The sequence below is a fragment of the Panthera leo genome, chromosome C2 (assembly GCF_018350215.1).
Source record: "Panthera leo isolate Ple1 chromosome C2, P.leo_Ple1_pat1.1, whole genome shotgun sequence".
NCBI classification, from domain to species: Eukaryota; Metazoa; Chordata; class Mammalia; order Carnivora; family Felidae; genus Panthera; species Panthera leo.
The window spans coordinates 131630316-131655807 of record NC_056687.1 but is presented as its reverse complement, the minus strand read 5'-3'; the positions used below and the strand labels follow the sequence as shown (position 1 = coordinate 131655807).

Sequence of the window (25492 nt, the reverse complement as noted above, 5' to 3'; positions counted from 1 at the left end):
CATAATCTTACCGCAAGTCCACGGATTCATACTCCTTCAACATCAACACATATTTATCAGGTACCTACTCGGAGCCACTCACAGGCCACTTGGAGCCTACCAAGGAGCGACCGACCATAACAGACACCGTAACTGCCCTCCTGGAGAAGCTAGTGCGGCTCCCTTTCTGACTCTTACTTAATGCAGTGACAGAGGTAGCCATCAAGCACAGTCCACATCAGATTTAAATTTTCTAAGAGAAACAAAATTGCTAAACAACCTGATGCTTAGAACTAAGATAAAAAATCAGATGCACAAGAGGAGAAAGATCATAGCCTTGTGCCATTCAGTCTAGAATCACACAGTCCAGTCTGCAACAGCAGCTTTAGAGACAGTGCTGTATCACAACCCAGGACAAACTTGCTACTTAGAATAACCCTTGATCACCAAGGAAGAAATTGAATTGTTTACCAGGTCTGTTGAATTTAATGCTGCAAGGAAATAAATAATACACTTTTTTAAGTGTCCCATCAAAAATGGCTCCTAGATGTTTAAATTGTGTGGGGCACCTGGGTGGCTCAGTCAGTTAAGCATCCGACTTTTGATTTTGGCTCAGGTCATGACCTCACAGTTCATGAGATCAGGCCCTGCATCGGGTCATGCACTGACAGCATGGAGCCTGCTTGAGATTCTCTCTGTCCCTCTCTCTCTGCCCCTCCCCCATTGGCATGCTCATGCGTGCTCACTCTCTCTTTCTCTCTCTCAAAATAAATTTTTAAAAAATGTTTAAATTGTGTGGGCAGAGGCATGCTTTGTTATTATAAAAAATTAATATACCTCCAAATGAAGTGAACCACTAATGAATTAAACCCAAGATGGCACTATTGTTACTGTTAATGATACAGAAACTATAAAGGGAATATCCCTTTCCCTTTGCATTTTGATATTGCAAAGGAGCAAATAAAAAATAACTATTCTGACTAGTTCATGCTAATTAGAGACCAGACTTTTAGGACTGGCTCATAATATCTCCTCTAGTGTTTGACCAACTTTGGCAGCTAAAGGCATCTATTGGAAAGTAAGTTGAATGCTCCACCTATAAATTCAGCAGAGATGTATTTTCTAAACCCAGTTTTAGAGACTCCCCTGAGAAACTTGCTTTCATCTCATATGGCCCCCTTAGTTGGTATCTTCCTTTTATGAATATTGCAAAGGTGAAGTGATGCTTTGCATACAGAACAGTTTGCTGTAATGTCAATAACCATGAATAAGAGACTCATCACAGATTTTTCTCTTCCTAGGTGCAATCAACAAATATCCACCAATAAACTTCAAAATGAAGTGCAATAGATTCAGCTCTACAGATCTGAAGCAGCCCCCACAGCAGTTGCAAAGGTATTTTCAGCTTGATAGAACTTGATGAATGAATGTGCCCTCCTTTTTTCTCCTCATTCTCTATAGTTTCTTCCTCTTCCTTTTCTTCCTCTTTCTCCTCCCCCATTCCATTTGGATAAAATCTATTGCTACATGATATTAAAATATAATTTGAGGAAATAAGAGGTAATCAAAAATGACCAGGTTGATCTGAAAAACAAGCGATTTTTAAAAGTGGAAAATCTAAATGTTGAAATAAAACAACCAATGAGAGGGGTGCCTCAGTGGCTCAGTCGTTTGAGCATCTGACTTTGACTCAGGTCAGGATCACATGGTTCGTGGGTTCGGGCCCCACGTCAAGCTCTGTGCTGACATCTCAGAGCCCGGAGCCTGCTCCGGATTCTGTGTCTCCCTCTCTATCTTCCCCTCCCCTGCTCATGCTCTCTCTCTCTCAAAAATAAATAAACATAAAAAAATTAAAAAAAAACAATGCGACACTTTAGTGGCCATGAGCATACCTAATGACTGGATATTGGTTTCTAAATACCATTCCCCACTCAAAGAAGCCATGGTTTCTTAGATAAGCAGCTAATTCTAGGCAGTAGCAGGGAAAGTACAGTGTGTCCCTCAAATATTTATAATGCCAGAAAGCAAGGAAGTAGTCAAAAACTAGCGGTGTCGTGAAAAGGACAAAGGAGCAACCTTGAAAAGATTCCCAATGGTCCAATTTTGGACAGTTTGACATCAAAAAGAATAATGGTAATGGATTATAACAATGAGTTTTTAAAATCCACAAGTCTAGGGGGGCCTGGGTGGCTCAGTCAGTTGAGTGTCCAACTCTTGATTTCTGTTCAGGTGATGATCTCATGGTCGTGAGATTGAGCTGTGCCTCAGGCTCACTCTGAGAATGGGCCTGCTTAAGATTCTCTCTCTCCCTTTGCCCCTCCCCTGCTCGTACACACTGGTGCACATGCGCATGCTCTCTCAGTAAGTAAGTAAGAAAATAAAATAAAACAAAATAAAATAAAATAAAATAAAATCCACAAGTCTATATAGAGACCCCAAAATGGAGGAGGATAGTAAAAGTTCTTTTTTATCGAATGTGCTGCTAGTAAATGTAGAAGAAAATGATAGAATTAAAAAATCACCAGTTTGTTATCTCCAATATAGTAACTGAGTCAAACAAGAATCAAGGAATGCTAAAAACATGGGGTGACAGGTTGTTTGGCAACAAGCTATTTCAGAGTGTCCCAGAGCCATTCACACATTACTAACTTATTAATTACAAAAAAAAAAGGAAATGTCCATGTACATGGTGAGATCTGGCAATACCCACTGTAACCAAAATTTGACTTATGTGCCTCCTGAGGTGATGCAGGGGGAGCTACATCACCTGTGTGAGATTCTTGCAGGGAAGGTTTGACCCAAGTCTCATAATAAAGAAACCTCTAGACAATTCCAGAATGTGGAGTTTTCTTCAGAATACCTGGCCTTTTCAGAGGTTTCAAGGTCATAAGCAGCCAGGGGAAGTGGGGTACTATGCTAGGATGGGAGAGACTAAAGAGACAAAATGGCCAAATGTAATGGTGTGAACCTTGACTGATCCCAGGTCAGAAAAAAAGCTTATGTAAACGACATCTGGTGGACAACTGGGGAAACTTGAGGATTATATTATTGATTCGTGTAGATTTCCTTTGTGCGGTAATTGTATGAGGTTCGTATGCGAGAATGTCTTTGTTCTTGAGATAGGTATGTTGAAGTATTTGAAAGTAATGTGTATAATGTCTGCAGCCTACTTCCAGGTGATTTTCCTAAAAAGAAAGAAGATGGGGTTTGTGTGTATTTGTGGAGATGTGAGTGTATGGGCATATATGTGTGTGTGTGTGTGTGTGTGTGTGTGTGTGTGTGTACACTCACACACGGAGTAATAAATAAAATGGTAACATCTGGAGAACCAAATAGGTTAAAAGTGGACAAGTATTTATTTGGAGTTCTGTTCTTTACAATAGTCTGTGAGTTAAAAAAATAATTTCTAAAACTCAGTGGATGAATTAATCCATCCAATGGATGAATAATAGGCACATCTAAAGAGAAACATAATGAACTGGAAAATAAAGCTGAAGAAATCTCACAGTGCAGAGAAGATAAATGTAAGCAGCTTAGAGACAGAATGGAATAGAAAGACCTAACCTATATCAAATTGGAATTCTTGGGATCAGATAAAATAGAAACAATTAGTGAGACAATATTCAAATATATCAAGAGATGATCATTTTTAAGAACTTGTGGAAGACATGAATTAAAAGATGAAGAAATTACAAGGTACAACAAATGAAAAGAAAGCAAAAGTTAGACATCGTGTAAGGAAATGCAGATGCCAAGCCAAAGGACAAAACAGCCTGAAAGAAAAAATTATCTACAAAGAAACTATAATTAGGCCGGCAGCTGGGTTATCAGTAGCAAAAGTGGAAGCCACAAAACTGTTAAGAACTTTTAAAGTAACGGAAGAACCTTTTTGTCAACTTAGAAAAACTGTCTTTAAAAAATACTGGTAGAAACATGGAAGGGGGAGCTAAGGTGGTTGGAGTAGTGAGGGGACCCTGGGCTTGTCTCATCCCTCGAATGCAGCCGGATCAACATCAAACCGTTTTGAACACCTCCGCAGTCGATCTGAGGATTAACAGAAATCTGCATAATTTGAGGGAGAGAACATGGGAAGTACATAATGCAGAAAGGTGACCTGGGGAAGAGAAGAGCCTCAGCGTCCCAAAGGAAGGGAGCTGTTTTCACAGAGAGGAGGACGGGGGAGAGAGGGCAGCACTCCTGGTTTGTTTAAGAAAGCACTCCCTCTGAAAGCAGCTAGAGAGGAAGTGTGAACACATGCCCAGGGGACTGCACAAGAAAACATTTCCCCAAAACCAGTGATGGGGGGGGGGGGGGAGAAGAGAGGGTTTCAATACCACCAGTTTTTTCACAAACAGCAGAGCCCAGAGTCTGAAGTTTGAGAAGCCGGCCCCTGGCAGTGCTTCAGCCAGGAAGCAGGGTGGAGCCCTGCGAGCAGGCCGTGTGGGCCACAGCGGGGAGAAGCGGTTTCCCTGCTTGGAGGGCATTGGATAAAGGTGATACGGCCTCTCCATGGGTGAAAACCTGGTGAGAGCCATCAACCCACCACACTCACTGGTATGGGAACAAAGTTGCTGGCTGAGGGCAGCAAACCCCGGCACCTGCTATATGTTTTCCATAAACTCTGAGCGCTGTGCATTGGTGTGACCATTTCCTGGGACAAGTCAGCCCCAGCCACAGCCTGGTGAGACCCTCCCCTAGAGGACCACTGCGGGTTCTAGCCACAGAGGTCTCTTAAGTGTGGGGTTTTGAAACACAGCTGCACCTGAGACAAAACTCTGGAGGGAGGCGCCGCCTAGTAGGCGGATGGCTCAGACACAGGGGAAAGGTAGGGAGGTGATGAAAACCAGGGACATATGAGGGGTGACTGATCACACATCGATGAGGGCATGAACCACCCACTCTGGAGACTGGAGAGCAGGGTGAAGCCGTTTTTACCATTAGCCCACCAGCACTGATCCAGCCCAATGAGATGAACAGCATCACCAAGTGAAGAATGGAGCTGTTACACCAAGCCCGGGCTACCCTGTGCTTTCAGGCACATCTCCACTAGGGCAAGCCACCTGAGAATCAGAGCTGCAGGCCCCTCCCCAGAAGACCAACACAAATCCTTTCCACCAGCTAGGCTACTGGCCATAGACTGCTGCAAAGTTTCAGCTCTAGGGGAAACTGTTTCTAGGGGAAACCTCATTTGGAGGTTTTTGTTAATTTGTTTGTTTTTTTTGTTGTTGCTTCTGTTTTGTTTTTGTTGTTTTCTTTGTTTCTTGGATACAGAAAGGACAAAATTTTTTATTTTAATTTTATTTATTTGATCTTTTTATTTTTAATTTTTGTTTCTCTCTTCTTTTTTCTCCTTTTCCTATCAAGCTTCTCTTAACAAGCAGACCAAAACACACCTAGGATCTAGCTTCCTTTATTTGATTTTTTAAGTTTTTTATTTCATTCTATCATTATTATTATTATTGCTTTTTTCTTCCTCCCAAGTGACAAGACAGAGGAACTCACTTCAAAATAAAGGACAGAAAGAAAAGACGGTCAAGGATTTAGTCAATGCAGATATAAGTAAGATGTCTGAACTAGAATTTAAAACAACTGTAAGGATACTAGCTGGGCTTGGAAAAAGCATAGAAGACACCAGAGAATCCCTTTCTGCAGAGATAAAAGAACTAAAATCTAGTCAGGCCAAAATTAAAAATGTTATAACCAAGATGCAAACCCAAATAGAGGCCATAAAACAAGGGTGGACAAGGCAGAGGGGCAAGTTAGCGATGTAGAGTATATAATTATGGAAAATAATAAAGCTGAAAAAAAGAAACAAAAGTCAGGGATCATGAAGGCAGACTTAAGGAACTCAGCAATTTATTAAAACGTAGTAACACTGGGGGCTCCTGGGTGGCTCAGTCAGTTAAGCATCTGACTTCGGCTCAGGTCATGATCTTGTGGTTCGTGGGTTTGAGCCCTGCGTCGGGCTCTGGGATGACATCTCAGAGCCTGGAGCCTGCTTCAGATTATGTGTTTCCCTCTCTCTCTGCCCCTCCCCCACTCATGCTCTGTCTCTCAAATAAAACCAACATTAAAAAAATTTTTTTAAATACCATAATAACATAGAAGTCCCCAGAAGATGAAAAGAGAGAAAAGGGCAGAAGGTTTATATGTGCAAATTATAGCTGAAAATGTCCCTAATCTGGGGAAGGACACAGACATCAAAATCCAAGGAGCACAGAGAGCTCCCATTAAATTCAACAAAAGTGAGCCATTGCCAGATATATCAGAGTCAAATTCACAAAATACACAGATAAGGAAAGAATCGTGAAAGCAGCAGGGAAAAAAGTCTTTAACCTACAAGGGAAGACAGATCAGGTTCGCAGCAGATCTGTCCACAGAAACTTGGCAGGCCAGAAAGGAGTGGCAAGATGTATTCAATGTGCTGAATGGAAAAAAAATATGAAGTTAAAAATACCCTATCCAGCAAGGCTGTCATTCAAAATAGAGAGATAAAGAGTTTCCCAGACAAAAATTAAAGGAGTTTGTGACCACTAAACCAGACCTACCTGAAATTTTAAGGGTGACTCTTTGAGTGGAGGAAAAAAAAACCAAAAAACGAAATCAACAAAGACTAGAAAGGCCTAGAGAGCATCACCAAAAACACCAACTCTACAGGTTACATAATGGCACTAAATTCATATCTTTCAATAATCACTCAGAATGTAAGTGCACTAACTGCTCCAATCAATAGACATATGGTATCAGAATGGATAAAAAGCCAAGATCTATCGATAAGCTTACTATAAGAGACTCATTTCAGACCTAAATACACCTACAGATTGAAAGTGAGGGGATGGAGAACCATCCATCCAGCTAATGGACGTTAAAAGAAAGAGACAGTCGCCACACTTAAATCATACAAACTAGATCTTAAAACAAAGACTAACAAAAAATGACAAAGGTATTATAATTAAGGGGTCTATCGATCAAGATCTAATGATTATAAATATTTACTGCCCCAACTTGGAAGCATCCAAATATATACATCTAGCAAACATAAACACACTGCTTATAAAACAGTAGTAGGGGACTTTAACACCCCACTTACAACAATGGACAGATCATCTAAGCAAAAAATCAAGGAAACAATGGCTTTGAATGACACACTGGACCGAATGGACTTAACAGATACATATATCCAGAACATTTCATCCTAAAGCAGAATACACATTCTTTTCAAGTGCACATGGAACATTCTCCAGAATAGATCATATACTGGTCACACATCAGCCCTCAACAAGTACACAAAAATCGAGATCATACCATGGATATTTTCAGATCACAGTGCTATGAATCTTGAAGTCAACCACAGGAAAAAACTTGGAAATCCCTCAAATATATGGAAATTAAACAACATCTTACTAAAGAATGAATGGGTTAACCAGGAAATTAATGAAGAAATAAAATATATATATATATATATATTCCATATATATATAAATATATGGAAACAAATGAAAGTGAAAATGTGACAGTCCAAAAACCTTTTGTATGCAGCAAAATCAGTCCTAAAAGGAAAGTACATTGCAATTTCGGCCTATCCCTAGAAGCAAGAGAGGTCCCAAATACACAACCTAAACTTACTCCTAAAGGACCTAGAAAAGAAGCAGCAAATAAAGCCTAAAGCCATCAAATAAGGGAGATAATAAAGATTAGAGCTGAAATAAATGATATAGAAACAAAATAATCCAATAGAATATATCATTGAAACTAAGAGCTGGTTCTTTGAAAGAATTAGTGAAATTGATAAACCCCTACCCATATTCATCAAAAAATAAAAGAGAAAGGACCCAAATAGATAAAATCATGAATGAAAGAGGAAAGACCACAACACCAGAAAAAAACAAACAATTGTAAGAGAATACTATGAAAAATTATATGCCAAAAAACTGGGAATTCTGGAAGAAATGGACAAATTCCTAGAAACTCACAAACTACCAAAACTGAAACAGGAAGAAATGGAAATTTTGAACAGACCTATAACCAGCAAAGAAATTGAATCAGTAATTAAAAATCTCCCAACAGGCAAGAGTCCTAGGCCAGATGGCTTCCCAGGGGAATTCTACCAGATATCTAAAAAAAAGTTAATACATATTCTTCTCAAACTGTTCCCAAAAAATATAAATAAAAGGAAAACTGCCAAACTGATTCTACAAAGCCAACATTACCTTGCTTCCAAAACCAAAGATGCCACTAAAAAGAATTACAGGGTAATATCCCTGATTAACATGGATGCAGAAATTCTCAACAAGATGCTAGCAAATTGAATTCAACAGTACATTAAAAGAATTATTCACCATGATCAAGTGGAATTTATTCCTGGACTGCAGGGGTGGTTCAGTATTCACAAATCAATCAATGTGATATACCACATTAATAAAAATTTAAAAAAGGAGAACTATATGATCCTGTCAATAGATACAGAAAAAGCATTTGACAAAATATAGCATCCATTCTTGTTAAAAACCCTCAACAAAGTAGGGATAGATGAAACTTGCTTCAACATCATAAAGACCATATTTGAAAGATCCACAGCTAATATCATCCTCAATGGGGAAAAACTGAGAGCCTTTCCCATATGGTCACGAACAAGATAGGGATGTCCACTCTCACTGTTACTATTTAACAATAGTACTGTAAGTCTTAGCCTCAGCAATCAAATAAATAAATAAATAAATACAAGGCATCCAAATCAGCAGGGAAGAAGTCAAACTTTCCCTATCTGCGGATGACATGATACTCTGTGTAGGAAACTTGAAAGACCCCACCAAAAAGTTGCTAGAACTAACACATGAATTTCGCAAAGTCACAGGATATAAAATCAACATGCAGAAATCAGTTGCCTTTCTACACACCAGTAACAAAGCAGCAGAAAAAGAAATCAAGGAATCCTATTTACAATTGCACCAAAACCAATAAGATACCTGAGAATAAACCTAACTGAAGAGGTAAAATATCTATCCTCTGAAAACTATAGAACACTTAAGAAAGACATTGAAAAAAACGCAAAAAAATGGAAAAGCATTCCTTGTTCATGGACTGGAAGAACAAACATTGTGTTAAAATGTCTATGCTACCCAAAGAAATCTACACATTTAATGCAGTCCCTACCAAAATACCACCAGCATTTTCCATAGAGCCAGAACAATCCTAAAATTTGTATGGAACCACAAAAGACTGCAGGTAGCCAAAGCAATCCTGAAAAAGAAAAACAAAACTGGAGGCATCACAATTCTGATTTCAAGCTGTATTACAAAGCTATAGTCAAGATAGTATGGTACTGGCACAAAAACAGACACATAGATCAATGGAACATAATAAAAAACCCAGAAATGGACCCACAACTATATGGTCAACTTATCTTTGACAAAGCAGTGAAAAATATGCGATCAAAAAAATACAGTCTCTTCAACAAGTAATGCTGGGAAAATTGGATGGTGATATGCAGCAGAATGAAACTAGACCACTTTGTTACACCATACACAAAAATAAATTCAAAAGGATCAAAGACCTAATATGAGACAGAAAACCATCAAAACCCTAAGGAGAACTTAGGCAGTGACCTCTTTGACCTCAGCCACAGCAACTTCTTACTAGACACATCTCTGGAGGCAAGGGAAAAAAACAATATGAACTATTGGGCTTCATCAAGATAAAAAGCTTCTGCATAGTGAAGGAAACAATCAACAAAACTAAAAGGCAACCTTCCGAATGGGAGAAGATATTTGAAAATGACATATCAGGACAAGGGGTAGTATCCAAAATCTATAAAGAACTTATCAAACTCAACACCCAAAAAACAAAGAATCCAGTGAAGAAATGGGCAAAAGACATGACTAGATACTTTTCCAAAGAAGACATCCAGATGGCTGACAGACACATGAAAAGATGCTCAATATCACTCATCATCAGGGAAATACAAATCAAAACCATGATGAGCTATCACTTCACACCTGTCAGAATGGCTAAAATGAACAGGACAAGAAACAACAGGTGTTGAGGATGCGGAGAAAGGGGAACCCTCTTGCGCTGTTGGTGGGAATGCAAACTGGGGCAGCCACTCTGGAGAATGGTATGGATGTTCCTCAGGAAACTAAACATAGGGGCACCTGGGTGGCTCAGTAGGTTAAGGGTCTGATTTGGACTCAGGTCATAATCTTACAATTCGTGGGCCGGAGCCCCGCATGAAGATCCACACTGATGGTGTGGAGCCTGCTTGAGATTCTCTCTCTCTCTCTCTCTCTCTCTCTCTCTCTCTCTCTCTCTCTCTCCCCCTTCCTCTTTTTTCTCTCTCTCTCAAAATAAATAAGTAAACTTGTGAAGGAAGGAAGGAGGAAGGAAGGAAGGAAGGGAGGAAGAAATTAAAAATGAGGGCACTTGGGTGGCTCAGTCAGTTGAGCCTCTGACTTCGGCTCATGTCATGATCTCGAGGTCTGGTCTGTGAGTTCGAGCCCTGTGTCAGGCTCTGTGCTGACACCTCAGAGCCTGGAGCCTGCTTTGGATTCTGTCTGTCTGTCTGTCTGTCTCTCTCTCTCTCTCTCTCTCTGCCCCTCCCCCACTAGTGCTGTGTCTCTTAAAAAGAAATAAATGTAGAAAAAAAATTTTTTTTTCAAAATGGAACTACCCTATGATCCAGCAGTTGCACTACTAGGTATTTACCCAAAGGATACAAAAATACACATTCAAAGAGGTACATGCACCCCGGTGTTTATAGCAGCATTATCAACAATAGCCAAACTATGGAGAGAGCCCAAATGTCCATCAACCAATAAATGGATAAAGAATATATGGTGTGTGTGTGTAATGGAATATTAGCCATTAAAAAGAATGAAATCTTGCTATTTGCCGTGATGTTGATGGAGCTAGAGTGTATTCTGCTAAGCAAAATAAGTCAATCAGAGAAAGACAAATACCATATAATTTCACTCATATGTGGAATTTAAGAAACAGACTAATATATGGGAAGGTGGGGAGAGAAGAGAGGGAAACAAACCACAAAAAGATTCTTGATACAGAGCAAACTATGGATTGATGATGGAGGCGGGGAGATGGGAGGATGAGGTTAGATGAGTAATGAGTACTAAGGAAGGCACTTGTTGTGATGAACACTGGGTGTTACACGTAAATGATGAGTCACTGAGTTCTACTTCTGAAACCAATATTGTACTGTATGTTAACTAAAATGTAAATTAAAAAGGAAATAAAATAGAAATACAATAATTGTAAAACAAAGAGAATTAGGATAAACAAAAAACAATAGTTCACCACAAACACCTCTGCTAACGGAACTTCTAATGTATGTACTTCAAGGAAAATGAAAATGACCACAGAAGGAAGAGCTGAGATGCAATAATAATAAATGATCAAAATTTGTCAATATTTAGGCAGATCTAAATGTTATATTTTAAGTAATAGTAGTATCTAATTTGTAGGGTTACAAAAATGCTGAACTTATTAACAAAGGTATGAACACAACATATTTGTTGGCACCTAGTGGTTTAACAGGAAAAAAAGTACTAATACTGCAAATATGAATAAATATTTACTAAACATGAAATTATATACTGAACAATAACATCACCTTTTGTTACTTAAAAAAATGAAGTTGAGCCTTAAGGGTAAAGAAGATGGTACTGAAAAAAGGGACAATAATATACGTCAGAGGGAGATAAATGGAGTTAAAGAGTTCAAGAGTTTTAGGAACTTGAATAGTTTGGTCTGGCAGTTAGGCTACTGAAAAACTTAAGACTCTCTTAAAAATGCATTAGAAATTTTGATGGCACAAGTGAAAAAAAAAAATGGAAAGTAGCTAACTACCAAAAATGTAGTGTGGGAAAATGGAATAAAAACAACAGCATGATAAATAGTAGGCTCTGGCTGCCAGCAGAGAGCCCAGCACAGGGCTTGATGTCACAGACTGTGAGATCTTGCCCTGAGCTGAAATCCAGAGTTGACAGCTCAACCAACTAAACCACCCAGGTGCCCCAATAAATAGTTTTTTTAAAAATAAAAAGGCAAGAAAGGGGGGGAGGGAAGACAAGTAGAAGGCAGAAAGTAAGACAGCAGGATCAAATCCATTTAAATATAGCAGGAGTCATAATAAACATAAACAGACTAAACATGCCAGTTACAGAGATTGATGGATTTAAGAATGAAAATAAAATCCAGCTATACTTGTTTTCAATTATAGAGACACGACCACAAAATAATGACATGGGAAAAGCTGAAAGTAAAATTATGGAAAAAAAATATACCAGGCAAATATATTTTTTTAAAATAAGCTACAAACTTAATATATACTGCTATATGCAGAAGACGACATATACAAACCTAAAGATAACCATAAAAAGAAAGCTGGAAAGGGTATATTAAGATCAGAAAAAATACTCTTTTAAACAAAACCATTCTGGTATTTTTTTAAGTTTATTTATTTTGAGAGAGAGTGGGGGAGAGAGAGAATCCCAAGCAGGCTCTTCACTGTCAGCACAGAGCCTAATGTGGGGCTCAAGCTCACCAACCATAAGATCATGACCAGAGCCAAAATCAAGAGTTGGATGCTTAACCAACTGAGCCACTCAGGTGCCCCTAAATAAAACCATTTTGCAGGAATGAAAAGCTAAATGTTCAATTCATGAAGAAGATATAACAATTCTAAATTTCTAAGAGGGTGTTAAAATAATCTTAAAATACACAAAGTGGAAATTGAAAAACTACAAGGAGAAATTGCCCTTGAACTGTCATCAAAGTTGGAGATTTCAGTACACAAGTTTGAGTACTGATCAGTCAAGCAGACAAAAATGAATAAAGATATTAAAGACTTAATCATAACAAACTTGAATTAATAGGCTCACTTAGAACCATTCATAGAAAAATGAGACATTCTTCTGAAGAAGACATGAACATTAACAACTGTTGAATCAAGGTGGAGAGTTTTCTAGGTGTTCATTGTGCAATATTTAAAAAAAAATTTAATGTTTATTTTTGAGAGAGAGAGCCTGAGTTGGGTAGGAGCAGATAGAGAAGGAGACACAGAATCCAAAGGAGGCTCCAGGCTCTGAGCTGTCAGCACAGAGCCCGATGTGGAGCTCGAACTCACAAACCGTGAGATCATGACCTAAACCAAAGCTGAATGCTTAACCGACTGAGACACCCAGGGGCCCCTCATTTTTAACTTATCAAGCAGGTATCAACAAATCTGTAAGAATGGTATCATATGATCCAAACTGATCAGAATTCAATTAAGTTAGAAACTAATAAAATATATTTTTAAAGTCTATGCATTTTTAAATTAAAATCACATTTCTAAATAATGAGCTAAAATTATAATGAAAACTTTAAAATATTTAGAACTGTATAATCAAGAGATCATATGTCAAAATTTATGGGATATGTCAGAAGTCCTTATTTAGGAAAGTTCATAGTCTTAATTCTTAGGGAAAAGTTTAAAACTCTAAAAATTAATGAGCTAAACATTGCTCTTGAGATGTTATAGAAGAAATATATATATGCAAAGAAAAGGAATAAGAGAACTTCGTGTTTTTTAATTAAGATATTTTTAAGAGTATCAACAAAGGCAAAATTTCTTTTAAAACTTAACAATATACATATATATTTTTTTGCATGTATGAATTAAGTTTTTTAGAATTAGAAATAATTGAAGTAGTTAAGAAGTGTGTTTCAGTGGAAAGCCATGCTGTACTAACACACACACACACATGCTACCCATCTGAATGAAATGAAATATGTACCAGCCCTTGGGAATCACACTTAGGCACATGTCTTGGACAGCGTGCCTACTTTTAGTGTGCACTGTCTGCATTTCTGTACGATGGTCAGGGCCAGAGAGAGGCACTCCCAGTCTAGATGTTCCAGCTCCAGAAGCTCTGAGAAGACTCTGCCTCCAGTCTCCTCACCTCGCTGGGAAGCAGGGAACTGTCCAGCAGCAAATGCTGCCTGAACTCAGGCCTAGAACAGGCCTGTGCAGTCAGTCCACAAAGAGCAGGGCTCCCCCTGCTGCAGGTGTCTGGTAGCATGGAAAGGAGCTTCCCATTTGCATCTGCACTGGGCTTCATCTATTTTGTAAATGGCCATAACTGTCAAAGGCAGATGCGGAAGCCAGCCTGTACGAATTAAAAGGCATTTTTTGGAAACCATTCCTACAAATGCATTTTGTTTAAAGATCAGTATAAGTGGAGGAGATTCACAGTGCTTTTGGACAGGCTCTTTCCCCCCCTTCTCCACATTGCCCTAGATAGACTGGAGGCTCAGCTTCTATGTATCTGAAATGGTGAAATGACGGGAAATGGCTGGGGCATCAGGAATTGAGACATGAAATCCAGACCGCTGTTGGTGAACTCCCTGACGGTGCATTAGCCTGGGGCACCGTAGGCCTTCTCTGAGTCACCAAAGACTGTAATAAAAGGTAAGGAGCCACACAGCTAGCTGCTTCTGAAACTCCCTGTCTGAGCCTTTCACGAGAAGTGAGGCAGAATTGAGCACATGACTGAGGGAGTTGAGAATGCCTGCGAGGCAAGCTGCCTGCCATAAAGGTGACTTGCCATGTCTCAGAATGGTGCGTGAGAATTAGATCATTCCACTGTGAGATTTGTAAGAAATACAGGTAGAAGCTGGTTCTTATCAGATGGAAAAGGAACCGAACACAAGCAACCAAAGAGACAAATGGCCAGTAAGGGTGAGATTGTAGGGCAGCCTCTTTTTAAGTGCTTAGATCTGCTCAGAGACAATAAAAGCCACCTGCTTATTGCTTCATCCAGTCAGGGAAGCCCTCGTGCCAGACTTCAAAGCGGTGACAGACCAGAGCCAGAACAATCAAATTGTAAAAAATGGACACAGTCACCAGTGCCATATGAATAATACATCTGTCGTAATTCTGCCTTCCAAAATCTGTGTTCTAGACACACAAGATGCGCATTAAAAAAAAAGTGTCTGGAAATAGAAGCAGTCTTGTCTGTGGTTTCTACTCCAGCACATCGAGTCAACTAGTAAATTTAGCATAGCTGACTCCCGATTATCTGCGTAGATGGAGGAATCTGTGATCGCAGAGAACTGAAATCTCCAGTTAGTACTACCCACCTCATTTTGTCCAGCCGCCACGTTTCCACAAGCTTTACTGGAGTTGGGCACAAGATGCAAAATGATTGGCTGCATTTCATTCCTGTTTCTTTCCTTGACTGCCTGTTGTGGAGTTACCAATCGGTAAAGAAGCATCTCAATAATACGGAGTAAAAGGAAAACCAGAAATTCTGATTCCCAAACAGGGTAATCAAATGATTCTTAACAGATGCTTATCAAATACAAGCTCCTGTGTACAACTGTGGGGGAAAAAATTCAGAGATATAGTATTTATCATGTTCAACACTTTTGAGAATAAAAGTATTGGAGGAAGGAAAAAAGATAGCAATGTCATGCTATAGAAGCAGTTAGCAATTTAACAGCTTTTTCTTAACGAGGAAGAAGGATGAAAGAAAGATAACTTACCATAGAAAGGATCCAATGGAAAGGGGAAGTTGGCGAAGGGGTGGAGAGACCAGTGTAGATAAAATAAACCCGAGACACAAAAACAGTGTGCTCCAGACTCAGAAGAATACATACTCCATGATTGGTAGAGATGTTCTGTGCATATAGACAATTAAGACTTTGGAGAATTTGAGCTCCTAATATTTGGTTCTGGAATTAAGAAAATAGAAGAGCAAAAGTGGGAGAAGGTGTGAGAAAACTGTATTTGCACTAAAATTTAGCTTTCTTGGTAACTGGGAGAAGTTTGCTGATCAGCTTGTTACATTCCTAATAGCACTGACGGAAGTGAATGGAGATATACTTTGGGATTGGAGTTTCAGAAGCCCAGACATAGAGTATATAATGGCATGGTTCCCTGTTGGTTTAATGTCTCTTTCACTTCTCTCATTATAGAGGCAAGAATATGGGGAGGGGGAAGACGGAAGGGTGTGCACATATGCATGCATGTGTATGTGAGGCAGAGAAGTGTAGTAATTTTAAATTCTTTGTCTTTTGCTTACTCATTTTCTAAATATTTTTGTTTTCATGAGAGATCAGATTAAAGCTGATGAAAGCAGAAAAATCCAAATATGAAGTAATGGTACTTATAGTGAATACTGGTACTGTTTTCCTGATTTCAATGTTTTAGAGTTCTCTTGACTCTTCCCTTGACCACAATACAGCAAATTTGTGAGGCTTATAGGTACTGATAAGCCTTCTCATCTTACGCTACCAGGCTCTCACACATTCATTCTAAAAATATTTACAAAGAATGTGTGGGCCAAGCTCCTCCTACCTTCTTAGCTGTCCAACCTGCCCCAGGCCATCTGCTTTCCTGTGGTTCTGCACCCATATCCAGATGCTCCTGATAGCATGACATTTTTCATTTCACTTTCTTATTCCAAATACCTTGATAGTTTTCCATAGTATCTCAAATTAAAACCTGGTTCATTGTAAGTAACACAAAGCTCTTACTATCAGACGGTTGGGTTAGTCTCAGTTCTGTCCCTGATGTTTACCTCTGTATGTACTATTTCCTCATCTGTAATCACCAGAGCACCATGGTAACTAGTCTAGAGAACTTCAAATGTTGCTCACAACATAGGTTGTTTTTATTCCCATTCTACACCTGAGGAAACAAGAATCACTCTAGTTAAATGATTTTCTCAGAGCTACTCAGCCAGTAAGTAGAGGGGCTGGAATATAAGATGTTTATGGATCTAAACTTCTTTCCAACACCTCCCTGTAAAATAAGGTTGCCTGAAATGCCTCCCTTCCTGAGCTGTCCAATACAGTAACCACTAGCTTTCAATTAAATGAAATTATAAATTGAGTTCCTCAGTCATGCCACATTTCAAGTGCTCAGTAAACATAGGTGGCTATTGGCTGCCATACTGGCCAGTGAAGATTATAGGACATTTCCACCAGCACGGTTTTATTGAATAGGTTAGAATTGTAGTATTTGGCTTCTATGATTCCTTGACCTCTCAATCTGGCATTCAAGGCCTTCCAGAGTCTGACCCCAGCTGTCCTTTTCTGTTGAAATATTCATGACCCCCAAACTCTTTATGTGCCTGCCAGACTGGGCATAATTTTTATGTCTCCCATTATATGTAACAGTGCCTTCCATAGAGAGTCAACATTTGGATGGATGGATGGATGGATGAACAGATGGAAGAAGTAAAGAATGGATGGATAGGAGGGAGGGAAGAAAGGAGTGGCATTCATTCATGTTTCCATTAGATAAATGTTTATTGAGTATCCACTATATGCCCTTCTAAGGTTCCTGGGATTGCTAGGATTACATGACATGGTCTTGTGAAATTTTCTGCCTGGGCAGGTAGAATAGAGGAGAATACATCACAAAGAAATTTATAAATAAATAAATAAATACTCAGTGATGTGTTATGAAAAAAGTGAGCATATTGTGCTGGGCATCGAGAAGACTGCAGACTGGGAGAAGAACTATAGATACGGTCATCTCTAATGAGGTACCATTTGACTTCAAATCTGAATAATCAGGAACCAGCCATATGAAGTTCTGGGTGGAACATGTTCTGTAAAGAAGAAACTTTGCTGTTGAAATGATCTTGATACTGTGACCAAATGTCTCCTGTCTTATTCTCAGCTTCTGTTAGATCTGCCCAGTGTAAGTCTTCAGTTTCATAGTCTTAATAAAACTACCCTGAAGGGAGGGTGTAGCAAGGAAGGAGATGACAACATTGAGGAAGATGGAATTAACATAGTCTATTAAAGCAGAAGTGGCATTTATCTTCTATGATGTTTCTCTTCTTTCGTTGTACAGCTTTGTTTTTGGACCACATAGAGCTGCTCTCAGGGATGCATTGCAGAGAGCCAGATTCTTTCAAGACAAAAAATACCTTTCAAGAGTAGCAAGAGGCAGCAGAGACGATACTGTTCAAAATCTTATCAGAAACACACCCCATACCTTTAAAAATGGAAGAAAGGTGATAAAAACTGCTCCAAGACAACAATGACAAAGGAAGTGCTTGAAGGATTTAGCCTTTGAAAGGATGGTAAGCCTCTGGTCTTGAGTAACTCAGTTCACCGCCATTAACTATGGGCAACTTTTATTTGGATATCCAGCCATATCCAGAGGTCCACTCTGGAGGGCTGGACAAAACACAGATTGTAGATTATCAGGCAGCTTGACCCCTGGCATTCGTTTCTTGTCCATTTCTTTGAGCATTCCTGACAATTCCAGCACTCTGATACTTTCAAGAACTTATTAAAAGATGGAAGAATGAAAGAAATGTTCTGAAAAGTCTAATAGAGACATAATTTGAAGGTAAAATTTAAACATATATATAGGAGCCAATGTTAATTCTTTTGATTGCAGGTCTCTGTTCAGTCCACTTTCTTCAAACCAAGATTTTGTTTTCTATTTAGTACTGTTAAAGGCTCGTCTGTTTAACCAAAGGTTAACGTTCTGAGAGACCCCAACATTTACATTTCGAAATCGATGCTTCTGTGTCAATTTTGATAATTTGACTTCCCGTGATGCCATTTAAATACACCACTCTCTCTGTGTAGAATGGCTAACCTTCTGATAGGCTTGTGCTGGCAGGTCTCCTCCCACCTTCTGCAGTAGTTTGCAGGGACAGAGAAGAAGCAGAGTCATTTTCTCTGCTCCAACTCCTTCCTCCTTAACTCACTGAGAAACTTGTGAATTCCCCCAAAACATAAATAATTGCTTTTGAGCTGGAAGTTCCCTCATGATATAGAGCCTCGTGCCTGGCCATTTTTATGGACTTTTATTCTTTACCATTATTGTCATATATTATTCTTTACTAATCTCTATATTCTTTAGGCAAGAAGAGTCAAGACAACTTGTCATGGGTGAAGCTGTTACTTTTACCCATCAGGTAGCTATTTAGTCAATGGTGAATAGTACCAAACAGGACTGACCGAGATCTAGAGTCTTAAATACATAGTGAGTTTGGAAAAGATAAAGTTGTTCATGTTTTAAGCCACAAATCCATCCGGGGCTGCAGAGATGTAAAGAGATTAGAGTAAGTTAAAGCAGGAAGGGTCTTGCAAGTGCCTAGCGTCTAGTAGCATTCTGACAGCTTGCTCCCGCCTTACCCCCCATCAAGATCACATAACTAACTCTTAACCTTTATGAAGGGCTAATATTTCCAACAACTAAATGCCAGAGTAGCATTATTTGAGACACAATGTTTGGACCTTACCTCAAATTCTCAGAGCTGGCTCCAGCGTTGGTAACTATGGCCCTGCTTGGCAGAACCTCTCTTCGGGGCGGGGGGGAGACTTTGCTTGGACGCAGGGGGCAGATGGCTACCGACACCTAAGACCAGTAGGTGATTTTCTTTTCCGTATCGCTCTTCATAAAAGCTAGGAAAGAAGGGTCACCTACGCTGTGTTTTAAAACCACTTCTGCCATCCGTACTCAGGCAATTCCATAGACATAGCTCCCAATGTCTTCAGTGGGGGAAGGAGTTAAAATGTCACATTCATACTCAGGAAATAGAGAAGAATAAGCACATCACGTTTCTTCATATCCTAAGTGGTGCTTCGGAGTTTAGTAAAAATTTATGTTTCAAGTAGAGCAAATTGATGAGCAATATTTAAAAGGTATTTTAAAAGGGATTTTTCTGGTTAACTTTGGATTAAGCAAAAACTGCTATTTACTGCTAGAAATACTTTTAATATGTATTTGTCTATTTTTTTCTGCATTGGTAAGTAAAATACACCAAAAAATTTTGCCCTTGGTAATTGAGATTATTTTAGCAGTTTGGGTCTTTTTAATCCTTAATAGATGAAGGATCTAAAACATACTATAAATACTAAGTTCCTTTTTAAAAAATTCCTTAAAAAAAAAATATTTTCCATGATTCACCTCTTTCTCCTAAAAGGGAAAAGCAGCAAAAATAAATAAAACCCTATTTAATTTTTTTTTTTTTACACTTACTCATTTTTGAGAGACAAAGCGTGAGCAGGGGAGGGGAAGAGAGAGAGGGAGACAGAATCTGAAGCAGGTTCCAGGCTCTGAGCTGTCAGCACAGAGCCTGATGCGGGGCTCGAACCCACAGATCGTGAGATCATGACCTGAGCCCAAGTCGGATGCTGAACCGACTGAGCCACCCAGGCGCCCCTAAATAAAACCCTATTGAAACCAAGATTCAATAAGCAGTGGTCCTTCTTGGTTTAAACACGTAAATTAATTGACTCTAAAAGACATGCCTCCTATTATCTCTGTACTTGAGCTCTGAGTCAAACATTAAAAAAAAAGTCGAAAAAAGATGCAACTTCAATGTGGCATCAGATTGTAACAGTAACAATTCAACCAAATGACCCCTTTTTTTAAGGGGAGAATTGAAGCGTGAAGAAGAATGGATGGTGGCAAGATCAGGGGGGGAAAGGACTACATCTCCATCGCCCCACTCCATTCTTCCCCTCAGAAGGTTTATCAGTGGTGTGGCTTCACTAATGTCTCCAGGCTTGAAGCCCTTCTCAGCTCAAACAAGTGTCCCCCAACCTCTGCAGACATTAAATCTAGAAACCCCACAGATACGGTCTTAACAGACGTGAAGAGAAACAGAAGCAATGTAACATGACAATGTCAAATTTGCAAATCCTACTGTTCCCCTAGGCTATAAGGCCTCATTGACATCCAGACTCCTCAGACCTTTGTGAATGACAGGGTTTTCTGATGAGTTTAGACAGGTAAACAACAAAACCAAGTGCACTGAATCATGGAGCCATACCTATGCACTGTCATGTACCATAACTGAATCATATAATTACAGAAAATTAAGTTTTTGAAGTATTTAAGTAGTATTTTCCCCTGAGTCAGATTTACTTTTTGGTTTACAGACTCATGTAACTCATGTAACTCATGTAATTTCAAACAGCATAAACCCTTCTGCAAATGGAGGACAGTTAAATGTAGAGAATTAAGTTCATGTACAAATAATAAGTGATAAGCTTGAAGGGTTTATTTTTGCGGGAAAGACCAATTTTGGTCTTTTTCTGGAAGTACAGATTTTTGGCATGTCTTTAACAACTTAATCCTTTCATTTTTCTTTTTCATGCATTTAATAAATAATTGACACTGGATAAAAGCAAGCCGAAGGGCCAACTTTCAGAATTTATACTAAAGCCTATAAAAAATAGTAATGATGGCCAAGGAGAGCCATTCTTCTAGGGTTGATACACAGGAGATCAGTTCTAGTGCTAAATAATACAGCAGACTGTAAAACAGGAAGAAAGATATGATAAAGCAGAAAGAACAAAATACTGAGAGCCCAGAAATGTGGGCATAAGGCCTAGTTCTGTTGCCGATTCTTTGTGACATTGAGTGCCTTATTTCTTGAGAACAAATGCTGCTGGAGAGTTTATTCTTCTGCTAAAGTTTACTGTTAAAAACACAAAAAACTCTTAAGATGCTTGAATACATTTTATTGGCTGGTTTGAATAGCAGTTTTAATAGCAAAAATGTGTTTACATTATTACAGCTTATGACCCATCTTTTTTAGTACAAACTTAGAGCATAGAAGTCTTAGCATTTTAAATTCCTCACCTCTGTGACATATACAGTAGGAAGTCCCAGATACTGTTGTCTGGCTGATTCTTGCAGAGATAATGTGTAAGTACATTGGTTGAGTGCAACCTTCTTAACCACCTTGGATGGGATCTGTTTAATCATGAGACAGTATTATATAGAGACATAATTTTGAAAATGAAAGAAATGAATCTCACTTCTGTCCTCTAAAAATACCTTTGCTCTCAAGTTACAGTAAACTTATAACTTTATTACAAATTATACAGACCACTAAGTTTTCATTTCCACACCTTAACAATTCCATCTCTAGAAGCAGTTACAATGAAGCCCTGTGTTGTCTGGAAGGTGGCGATGTCCGTGATGATATCGTGGTGTCCCACAGGCAGAGACTCTGGGCCCCTCCGAGGGGTGTCATCGCTTGGTCCCATCTTCTGCTTATTCTGAATCTCCTGTTTCATGGTTAAAAGTCAAGGAGAAAGCCAGAAGTTAAAAGCCTGTACCACACTGTACCTGTTATGAATATTGTTCTTCTGAGACAGGTAGTGGTTGTCTTTAAAGTTAAAACTTCCTATGAGGTAGTCCTCCCTTCACAAAGACAGGGAGTAAAGAGAGTCCAAATGACCTTGTTTCCCATGAGTAGTGGCTTACAAAGAGGCCAGTCAATAATCTGTGCATATTACCTTTTGCCACCATCAAAAGAAATAAGAGAAAGTATATAATAGAGGGGTGGATGTAAATATGTATCTGTCATAAAGGAAGCTTTCATTCATTTACTGAGCACCTTCTAGGACCCAGGCACTTTCAGGTATGTTACCTCCTTTGAAGTTTTTACCCAACTCAAGAACACAAGATTTGGAGTTCCAACAGCCAGGTCTGAATCCCCAGCTTTGCTGCCTACTACCTGGATGATCTCAGACAAGTTACTTCATGGTGCTGAACTTTCTAATAAAGGTATTTCCTTATAAATTGTTGTAAGGACTGAGCAAACGTATAAAGTGCTTGCTTCGAGCTAGGTACTTATGTGTGTGCCCTTTATATGTTTATTTACCTTAATAAAAGTTAATTTAAAAATCACAGAAAAGCCCAAAGAAAATAAATGTTCTTCTTAAATACTGCCACTCTTGGCCAAAGTCATTTGTGTGCCTATAGAAATTGAGAGAAAACAAGACTGCTTGTACCTGGACGACTTCAGTGCCTTCAATTATTTTCCTAGAGTAGGACACAGACGAGGAACTAGTACCTCCGGCAACAATGTAGGACCGCTCTGGGTAAGCCAAGTCCCAAAACCTGGGGAAGAGGAAGTAAGTGCTGATAATCTCAGGATGGAGGGAGGAAGTAATGGTCATTAGCTTACATTCATCAATGCATAACTTATTTTCTTTTGCCTTAGGAAAAGAGATTTTCTTAGCATAGACTAAAATTAGGTACAAATGAAGTATTAACAGCTACCTGCGCAAGATATGGAGGATGTTAAACATGACAACATTGCAAGTATCTAGAATGACCACCCTAGTATAACCACAGTATCCATCCACATTTTATTATCCTTCTCCTTTTAAAGGATACCTAACTAGGTACACTTATCAGATACTGTACCTTATTTTCATGTCTGAGCCAGCCGTTAGTAGGATGGGATTTCCATCTGCAGGACTACAATAGATACCATGGACACTGTGAGGAACAGGCTTAAAAGAAAGAAACAGGAATCAAATTAAAGATAGCAGTGTATTCCATAAATGGTGTCATTTCTAGTAACAAGTCGAGTGGCAGTGGCTGCTAGGCACCTGGTTAACTGAAGAAATGAGAGACCATTTATGCATATCTTCTATAAGTGCATTGGCTTTATATCATTCTGAATAAAGAGGCAAAACCTGTTCAGCCTCTGAAAACTGCCTATTTGGGAGAAGGACTCCAACCAAAGGAGAAATGAACCTCTCCCACCTTTTGTCCCAGTGAAGCACCCATGGTGGTAGCATGACAGTTAAAAGTGTATGTAAGATGGTCATGTTCCAGTTAACCCAGGTTTTTACCGGGCTTCCACAGACACATCACAAACCTCCTGGTACCAGCAACCAAAACACCCAGACATTGGTGAGCCTGAGGAATTGGAAAGCCTCGATGCGGCAATAGCCACTTGATATAATTTAAAACACAACCCAAAAGCCCAACAGATACCAGGTTTGGTAGAGTGTCTGAAAATGCTTGTAATGGGGGAAATTCGATTGGCCTAATGAAAACCGGAGACAAACCTGTGACTCAGAGAGTGGTGGTGCATTGCAGGCCCAGAGCATGAATCTTCTGTCGCCAGTCTCCATGTCCCACATGGACACCTCGTTGTTGCCCTGCACGGCTAAGGGAAGCACAGGCCAGAACGGTTACTCACATCACAAGCCCACTCTGAGAACTTTCACATCTTGGTAGATAATCCAACTCAGCCTGTGCCTATTTCCATTTTTTCTCATCCTGCAAAAAATGCTCACTACGACTACTTTTAAATAACACTGTGACCCTGTCACCAGACTGGAGTGCAAAAAAAGACGTTCTTTAATAAACTACTAATAAATATTTACTGGCATACAGCACAGTCAAAAGAATTGTGGGGTAGAAAGGTGAATCATAAAGATTCTACCCTCAAGAAACCTACAGTCTAGAAGCAGAGGAAAAATGTATAGACAATGAGAGCAAAAACAACTGCAAAATTCCACCTGAACTCAAGGAAAGGAAAAGATCCCATCCAGTGGGTAAGCATCAATGTCATGGAGAGGTTTCCTCTGGGACTGAAAGAAAAGTAAAGCCGAGCAGATATGAGTGGCATACAGGTAAGTCATTTCAGGCAGAAAGAATGTTTTGTTTTTGCTCATTCCAATTTCTGGGCATCTAGGAAAATGAGTAATCAGTGTGACTGAAGCAAATCCGTGACAGGGAGGAGTGGGAAATGAAGGCAGGGGAAGATTATAGAAAAAGGCAACAGCAAGCCTGAGAAAGACATTATTTTGAGCAGGGCGAGTGATAACACCTCAGGCTTCATTCCTTCATTAATATTTACTGAAGCAAAAATACTTACTATGAGCTAGTCGCTGGCCTACATGCTCAGGAAAATGAGGCAAACAATGGAAAAAATACCGCTTTATAGAACTTACATTCTAATGGGGGCAATAAACCAAGAAAGTGCAAGGCCCTGCATCAGGAATGTGTCTAGTTCGAGGAGAAAGCCCGAAAGCCCATGTGGCTGGGGCCGACGGGGCCGACTGGGCCTGGGGGAGGAGGAAAAGGCCCGTAGGGCTGGCACGTTCCACTCCCCGCTGCCAGGCTGACCCGTGTGTGCCACATGGACAGGCTCCTTTGCCCTCGGGCTTCTACATGGGTTTGGCCTGTGGTAAACTAACAGCCCCTAAAATAAGTACGTCCTCATCTCCGGAAACTGTGAATGTTACGTTATACGGTAAAGTGACATTGCAGAGATGATTAAGGGCCTTGAGATGGGATTTTCCTGGATTATCCAGGGGAGCCCTGCATACAATCACAGTGTCGTAAGAAGGAGGCAGGCTTGACAGCAGAAGGCAACAGGACAATGGAGCAAGGTGCTACAGTGGTGGCTCTGAAGATGGAAGAAGGGCCCACAAGCCAAGGCAAGCAGCTCCAGAAGCAGGAAAAGAAAGGGAATGGACTCTCCCCTGGGTCCTGCAAAGGTAATGTGACCCTGCTGCCAACTTGGACTCGGCTTAGCAAAACTCATTTCAAACTTCTGGCCTCTGGAACGGTTGTAGAACAAATGTGTATTGTTTTAAGCTACCAACTTTGTGGTAATTTATTACACATAAGAATAAAATGGTCGTAGGAAACAAATACAGGCCTATGGAAGCCCCAGCAGGAGACCAAAGAGATAGATAGAAGCATGTCCCAAGCTCA

At 39.6% G+C, this 25492-nt stretch overlaps 2 protein-coding genes across 7 annotated transcripts in view; one reads left to right on the top strand and one right to left on the bottom strand.

The window, feature by feature from the left end:
* COL6A6 (collagen type VI alpha 6 chain) overlaps positions 1-19705 on the top strand; it is a 119321-nt gene extending 99616 nt beyond the window's left edge. The window contains exons 35-36 of the mRNA XM_042903194.1: positions 1281-1374; positions 17843-19705. Coding sequence (XP_042759128.1) covers positions 1281-1374; positions 17843-18035 — 287 coding nt within the window. The 3' untranslated portion in view covers positions 18036-19705. The remainder of the gene's footprint in view (positions 1-1280; positions 1375-17842) is intronic.
* Positions 19706-21465: 1760 nt separating this feature from the next.
* The window catches only part of PIK3R4 (phosphoinositide-3-kinase regulatory subunit 4), a 201913-nt gene continuing 197886 nt past the window's right edge, over positions 21466-25492 (bottom strand). For all 6 annotated transcript variants that reach the window (XM_042954473.1, XM_042954474.1, XM_042954476.1 and 3 more), the window contains 4 exons: positions 23833-23933; positions 23180-23268; positions 22762-22870; positions 21466-22032 (listed from right to left, as the gene is read on the bottom strand). In XM_042954473.1, coding sequence (XP_042810407.1) covers positions 21862-22032; positions 22762-22870; positions 23180-23268; positions 23833-23933 — 470 coding nt within the window. In that variant the 3' untranslated portion in view covers positions 21466-21861. The remainder of the gene's footprint in view (positions 22033-22761; positions 22871-23179; positions 23269-23832; positions 23934-25492) is intronic.